The following is a 7,961-nucleotide window of genomic DNA, read 5'->3' as shown; positions in this document are numbered from 1 at the left end:
TGTTTAGGAAGAAGCTGAGGGGTGGGCAGTTTCACCCCTCGGGCAGGACCCAGCCTAAGTGGAGGCAGAGGCTGCCTCTGATGTAGACCCCATTCCAGGAGGCCCTGAGGGTGCAGCACAGCCTTAGAGGAGACCCCAGGGCCTGGGGAGGGAGCAGCAGCCTTGGAGATGGATTTCTGTCCATCCTGCCCCTTCCCCTACAGCCAGTCACATCCATTCCGCAGACTCTGTGAGCAGCCCTGGCTGAGGACAAGTTGTTCCCAGCTTGACAAGGGGGTAGCCATGGTAACACAGGAATCCTGCAGAGAGAAATGACCCCTCCTGTCACTGCCAGTCAAGCCCCCCTCTTCACTGCACTCTGCCACACGTCTTGAACTTGCGCAATTATCAGCCCCCTGCCAGGACCCCCATGGGAGGAGTAGACTCTGGGTCTTGGGGGAAGGGTGAGGGGGCAGCTGCCACAAGTCCCTAAACTGCTGGCCACTTGGCCTCTCTAATAAAACTCAAATCTGTCCTTGTGGTCCTTGGAAATAAGAGGTTAGTTAGTTACTGAAGCTGGAGATGAAAGACCTCAAAAAGAAGAGCCCCTGCCCTTAGCCTGCGAGCTGCCCTAAACCAGCAGATTCTGGGTCAGTTTTCAGTGTTAATGTCCCTACACTCCCCCGCACTGGTGTCACCGACCCTCCTACACTCCCAGGGAGGCTGCCTCCAGGAACCTGAGCCCTTTATAGTGGACCTGAGAGAACAACTGGGCCCTGGGGTCATCGCCCTCAACGGTCAGCCCATCTGTGTGCGTGTTGGCTGCTCTGATGTTAGGCGTGGAGCAGAGAGGTCCTGACATACCGCTGGAGAGCCTCGTTCCCCCGGTTTTCTGCTTCTGTGCAGTGTGTGGCCGGTGCTCCCAAACTGGGCATCTTCATGAGCCTGAATGTGGGAACAAAGCATCTGACAGCCCTTCTAGAGAAAGGGCACCTCATCTCCTTTCAGCTAACAGGAGTCCTGCTGTCCAAGGCCCCACTGACTTCCCACTTGGGCAGAAGGCAGGGGAAAAGGAAACACTGCTGGGACAGAGTAAGAACAGGCTTCCCTTTGGCCTGAGACCCTACCTCCTTTGGGACAGGCCAAGTACTAGCCCCCCGTGTCCAAATCCTGTGTGACTGTCTCTCGCCCTGTGTTTCTCTAGAGATATGCAAAGGTTGGAAGCCAGGGAGGACTTGTAATAGGGTCCCAGGCCAGCCCCTCAGCACTGATAAGTCTGGGCCGTGTGTGCTCGGAAAAGTTTACAGGACTGGAAATGCTATCCTGTAAGGTCTCCAGTCCTGGCTCTTCTGCCTGTTTGGTAACTAAGTCTCTCTGAACATCAACATGTGTGTTATTATTAAACATTTAGTTCAGAGTGGGAATTCATCTTGCCAGAGGTGTTGCCTCCTCTCTCCGCCTGACCTCTCGGGACAGAAAAGTTGCTTCTCTCGATTCTGGACTGGGAGCCAGAGGGCGGGGGAAGGGACAGGGGTGGGGCCAGGTGAGCCACACCTCCCCTAACTTCTCGTCCCCTCCAGGCCTGAAGACAGGCGGCGGCTCCTCAGGCGGCTCCAGCGGCTCTTTCCACTACACCTTCCATGGGGACCCCCACGCCACCTTTGCCTCCTTCTTCGGCGGCTCCAACCCCTTCGACATCTTCTTTGCCAGCAGCCGCTCCACCCGGCCCTTCGGTGGCTTTGACCCGGATGACATGGATGTGGACGAAGACGAGGACCCATTTGGTGCTTTCGGCCGCTTTGGCTTCAACGGGCTGAGCAGGGGTCCAAGGCGAGCCCCGGAGCCACTGTACCCTCGGCGCAAGGTACAGGACCCACCCGTGGTGCACGAACTGCGGGTGTCCCTGGAAGAGATCTACCATGGCTCCACCAAGCGCATGAAGATTACCAGGCGGCGCCTGAACCCCGACGGGCGGACTGTGCGCACCGAGGACAAGATCCTGCATATAGTCATCAAGCGTGGCTGGAAGGAAGGGACCAAGATCACCTTCCCCAAAGAGGGTGACGCCACGCCTGACAACATCCCTGCTGACATCGTGTTTGTGCTCAAAGACAAGCCCCATGCGCACTTCCGCCGAGACGGCACCAACGTGCTCTACAGTGCCCTCATCAGCCTCAAGGAGGTGGGCAGTGGCAGGGCACGCGTGTGTGCATGTGCACGCCTGTGTGCACGCGTGCATGTGTGTGGGTGTGCGTGCGCGCTGGGGGAGGTGATGGGGATGCCCCGCCCCCGTGGGGTCTTCTTTCCCACTTCAGTCTTTTCCTCCTCCCACTCCACTTCCGCCTTTTCCTTACTCTGCCTCATTTCCCCCTAGGCACTATGTGGCTGCACCGTGAACATTCCCACCATCGATGGCCGAGTGATCCCTTTGCCCTGCAATGATGTCATCAAGCCAGGCACCGTGAAGAGACTCCGTGGGGAGGGGCTTCCCTTCCCTAAGGTGCCCACCCAGCGGGGAGACCTCATTGTTGAGTTCAAAGTCCGCTTTCCAGACAGATTAACACCACAGACGAGACAGATCCTTAAGCAGCACCTGCCCTGCTCCTAGGTTCTGCCCGGCCAGCCCAGACTCTGCCACAGCAATACCCCCGCCACCCCACTCAGTGTGCACCCAGGGCTCAGTGTCCATGGGACACTGGCAACTTTTTCTAAACGCAAAAACAGCCCACTGGTTTTCAGGAGACTGTTCCTGTCCCTGACCCCTTAGAGCTGGGCTGCCATGGGGAGCGGGGGGAAGTGGGGGGAGCTGGCCCAGGCCAAAGGTCACTTTTCATGTCACTAGCTTTGAATCCAGTTCCCACTCCAGTCAGTGGCTGGAGAGTGGCCTGGGTGCTACCTGCAGACAGAGTCCTTGTCCACGCCTGTAAATAGCATGTCCTCCCTCTCCCAGCCTCGCTAACACCCGCCTCCCCTCCTCTCTGGCCTCTTCCTGTGGGGGGAGAACAGACTAGAAAGGACACTGTTTTACCACCTCCTCCCCCAGGACCACAGTGTCCAACTCAGAGCCCAGGCTACCACACCCATGAATCGCTCCCCAGGAGCGATCTCCCCACTCTGGGGTGGAGAACGGACAGGGTCGTGAGACAGTGCCCCGCAAGCAGGGCCGTGGAGCACGAGACACTTTCCCTTTGGGGCAGGGAGTGAACCAGGCCCGCAGCAGCCTCCCAGCAGCTGCCCTGCCCACCGCGGAGCAGCGGGCCCTCCCTGCTGCTCTGCTGTGAGCACGGGCGGGGGAGGCGAATGGGACGCCTGGGGTCTGCAGGCTAAGTGACGGGCAGCTGGGTTCAAGCCCCAGCCTTCACTGGGAAGGGAAAGGGCTTTGAGGGCAGGTGGCAGCTATTCTCCATCAAGAGATTCAGGGTCACAGGTTCACCCCACACCTCTGAACTCAGGGCCTAGCCACCCTCAAACTCCCAGGTCCCACTCTGTGATGTGAAGCTAATTCGTACCCATCTTAGAGGCTGTGTGGGGAATTTCCAGCCCTTTGATGCCTGTGTCACCCCACCCCGTCCCCAGTAGTGTAAGAGTCGAACAGCGAAGGAGCTGGCAGGAGCACTGGTCCAGCCACGTCCTGGGATGGGGTCTTGGAATTTTCTCACTCTGACAAGCCCTTGAATGTTTTTAGTAGTTTTTTGTATTTTTGTAATGACAGTATTATTGGAAATAAAGTATTTTAAAAATAGGACATCTGAGGAGGAGCAATGACCCTGGGGGTGGGGAGGCAGTACCATTGTCAACCTCCCTCCAGGCCCCAGGTCACCTGTGACAAGCCCAGCAGGCCCTCAGAGCTGAAGCCAACTCCTTCCCTTCTCTAAGCTCAGACTCCTGGAATTCCCCAAATTTATACCCTAATCCAACACAGACGGAAGACTGCATCTGGTCATGAGAAGAACAATGTATTTGGAAAGAAGAAATAGCCTTGCTTCTGAGAAACGAAGACCATCTTCCAAGGAAGTGCGTGCTCGAGGACTGGCAGATTTGCCCCACATGGACCGTTATTTCCCTCTGAGAGAGGACGGAAAGGGCCTCCTGGCTGAGTAGAAGAGACACATCAACGAGGACAGGGCCTGGGCCAGTGGAGAGGTGACCCGAGGTCCCTGGCATTCTTGGCCCGTGCTGGCAGAACTGGCTGGGGACACAGGCTCCCTAGGAGGCCCTGATCACAGTTGCCGATTCTTGAATCTGAGAGTTTCTGGGGATGTCTGGCCTGTATGACCCGCCTGTCCCTGCTGAGACAACTCTGGTCCTCAGGGCTTGTGTCACTGGGCACCTGTCACTATCCTTGGATCTGGGCAGGAAACAGGTCATCTGAGGGCTCTGCCCGGGCCTGATGTTCTGGTCCTCAGTGTCCCCCACGTGTGGCGCCCCCACCTAATGGGGTCAGCATCCGGCTCTGCTTTCAGCTGCCTCTTCGCCTTCTCTGCACACAGAGGATGGTATTTACTTGGCTGTTTTCGGGGGACCTTCCTGTTCCTTTGCTTTGTTTCCTGGAAAGTCACTGAGACAATCCCCTCAATCTTTTAACCCAAGCCTGTTGTGGAGAAGCCCGTTCCTCCTCTTGCATAAACCAGGAAGCCTTGCTGATGAGATGTCTGGGAAGTCCTCTTGCTTAAGAAAAGAACGCCTCAATCCTACACCCCCATTCGATCCTCTCCTGTATTGAGTCTCCTGGGATTACCCCTCTTTTCAGCGGGGCCTAAATTCTTGACCTGGCTCTGCCCTGAGGCCTAAAGCCTTGGCATCCAGTCTTTCTGCTGGGCCAGACTGTCTCCTATGGCCTCCAAATGGATATACAGGGCCTGGGATACTGTCATGACTGATGGACATCCTCCAGGCATGGGACTATGACATTTGAGAAGCCAGGCTACCTAAGAAAGGGAGCACTTGGGTAGAAGAACTTGGCCTCCACTTTTGACCTCACCCTTCTGGAGGCAGCCCTTTTATGCCTGTGTGAAGGCGCTCTGGTAGTGCCCTGACTGAAGACCTCAATTACTAACCAAAAGCCTGGTGTTTGAAACCTACCAGCTGCTCCACAGGAGAAAGGTGAGGCAGTCGGCTTCCATAGAGATTTACAACCTTGGAAAATGGGGCAGTTCTACTCTGTCCTCCAGAGGTGCTGTGAGAATCAAATCGACTTCATGGTCACAGGTTTGTTAGGCGTTCAGTGCCCATCTCCCCTGCAACACACACCACTGTATGTAAGTTCATCTGGTTTAGCCAGGCTCTAGGATAGGGTTTTCCTGAGTTTTCTCACCTGACTTTGACTTAGTATGAAAAGCCTTTTTCCGTTTACATGATGTGATGGGTGACAAGGTAACTAATCCAAAAGCTTACAAGGAAAGTTTGGAGAATGAGATGTCCAAAGGAGTTTTGAAAAGCTTGGACACATTCCTGAAAATCTAGAAGGCCACATTCATACCCAGGGCTGTGTGTGTGCCCAGGGCCAAGTGTGTGCCAAGGCTGTGTGTGTTCTGGGGCCGTGCACATGTCCCAGAGCCATGTGTGTGCCCGGGGCCGTGCCCACACCCAGGGCTGTGTGCATGCTCACAAAAGGCTTGAGAAGGCTCTAAGCTCTCACTTTAAGCTGACTTTGAGACTGTGTAAATAGGAAGTGAAGGCTAAAGCAGAGCTGTTAACTTCCTGGTAAGTGCTGAAGGCATATTCCAACATATCTACAGGGTCCCTCAGCAAAGACTGAGACTACTTAGCACTGGTGCTTTAAGGAAATCTCTGTCCAATCATTAGCTGACCATTAAGCTAACAAACCAGACTTCAGTGGTCATACACAATAGAGAACAGAATTCCTTCAGAAAAGTCACTGAGGAAACAAACAACAATAACAACAAACCCTGGGGAGCAAGAAGAACTTATTTACAGATTTGCCACATTGTATTATGTTAAATCTCCAGTTTTCAATGAAAAATTGTAAGACATGCAAATAAACAAGAAAGTATGGCCCATGCACGGGGGAAAAAAGCAATCAAGTTATTGAAAAGCACAATAACTGAAATAAACATTTCAATAGAGGAGCTCAGGAGCAGATCTGAACAGTAGAAGGAGAAAGCAAACTTGAAAATAGGTCATGAAGTGATTCAATAAAAGGGACAGAAAAAAGGACTACAAATGAGCAGACCCTCAGATACCACCAAGTACACCGATACACACATGATGGACAACCCAGAAAAAAAGAGAGAAAGGGCCAGAGATAGTACTTGAATAAATAATGGCTGGAACCTTCTCAAACTGGATGAAAAACATTCATCTACACATCCAACAATCTCTAGGAACTCCAAGCAAGATAAATTCAGAGATAAAGACTAGATTCATTATTATACCCAAACTGTGATTGACTGGCTTTGTGTAAAAGCCAAAGCCAAAGCCAGAATCCTGAACAAGGCAAAAAAAAAAAAAAAGTGACATCATACACAAGGGATTCTCAACAAGATTAACAGCTTATTTCTCATCCCAAACCATGGAGGCCAGAAAGCACTGGATGATATTTTCAAAGTGCTGAAAGAAAATCACTGTCGACCAAAAACTCTATATCCAGCAAAACGAACCTTCAAAAATGAAGGTGAAATTCAGACTTTCCCAGATAAACAAAAACTAAGATAAGTCATTGCTAGCAAACCTACTCTATAAAAAATATTACAGGGAGTAGTACTTCAGCTGAAATGAAAGGACACCAAAGAGTTAATCAAATTCACATGAAGAAATGAAAGGTACTGGTAAAGGCAATTACAGAGGGAAATACAAAAGATAGTATAAATGTATTTCTTGTTCATATCTCTTCTATCTGATTTAAAAGACAACTGCATAAAGCAATGATTATAAATCTCTATTGAGGGGCAGTGTATAAAAATGTAAGTTACATGACAATAATAACACAAAACAGGGAGGAGTGAATGCTGCTATATAGGAACAAATTTTTATGCATTACTGAAGTTTAGTTGTTATTAATCCTAACTATGCTGTTATAAATTGTTATTGTAATCTCAAAGGCAACCACTAAGAAATAACCCAAAAAATACAGTAAAAGAAAAGGGGACCGAAATGACACACTATGAAATTTATTTAACACAAAAGCAAGCAGTAATGGAGGAAAAGCAAAACAAAGACATCACAGAAAAAAATAACAGCCAAATGGCAGACAAAAATCCTCTCTTACCAGTAACAACATTCAGATGAATAGATTAAAAACACCAATTAAAAGGCAGAAATGGGAAGGGAGGATGAGGGAAAAAAAAAAACATGATCAAACTATATGCTGTGTGTAGAAGACACATTTTAGCTGAAAGGGACAAACAGGTTGAAAGTAAAGGACAGAAGAGCATATTACCCCCCACACAGAAACCAAAAGGAAGCTACAGGGTGACTAGGCTGACTAGACACACACAAAGATGCTCAACATCATCAGTCATTAGGAAAATGCAAATCAAAACCACCATGAGATACCATCTCACACCCACCAGAATGGCTCCCATCAGGAAAATAACAAGTGTCGGCAAGAATGTGGAGAAACTGCAACTCTTGCATACTGCTGCTGGTGGGAATGCAAAATGGTACAGCCACTGTGGAAAACAGTTTGGTGATTCCTCAAGAAGTTAAACATTAAATTACCCTAAGACTCAGCAGTTCTAAGTATATGCTGCTCAAAAGACTTAAAACAGAGTCAAACAGATAGAGTTAAACCATTGTTCATTGAAGTAATATTCATAATCACCAAAAGGTAGAAACAACCCAAGTGTCTATCAACAGATAAATGGCTAAGCAAAACGTGGTATATACATACAATGGAATATTATTCAGCCTTAAAGAAAAACGAGGAGTTCCGGCAAGATGGCGGACTAGGCAGAAGGACTGCACAGACCCTCTTCAACAAAGAAAAGGGAAACCAATTAACACAGACACAGAAGATAATC

At 50.4% G+C, this 7,961-nt stretch overlaps 1 protein-coding gene across 1 annotated transcript in view; it reads left to right on the top strand.

The window, feature by feature from the left end:
- DNAJB5 (DnaJ heat shock protein family (Hsp40) member B5) overlaps window positions 1-2,587 on the top strand; it is a 6,267-nt gene extending 3,680 nt beyond the window's left edge. Inside the window, exons 3-4 of the mRNA XM_007946927.2 lie at window positions 1,560-2,161; window positions 2,354-2,587. Coding sequence (XP_007945118.1) covers window positions 1,560-2,161; window positions 2,354-2,587 — 836 coding nt within the window. The remainder of the gene's footprint in view (window positions 1-1,559; window positions 2,162-2,353) is intronic.
- Window positions 2,588-7,961: the final 5,374 nt, after the last annotated feature.

Source organism: Orycteropus afer, unplaced genomic scaffold (assembly GCF_000298275.1).
Source record: "Orycteropus afer afer isolate SDZICR_OR568_19922 unplaced genomic scaffold, OryAfe1.0 scaffold00174, whole genome shotgun sequence".
NCBI lineage: Eukaryota > Metazoa > Chordata > Mammalia > Tubulidentata > Orycteropodidae > Orycteropus > Orycteropus afer.
This window is presented reverse-complemented; position numbering and strand designations above follow the sequence as displayed.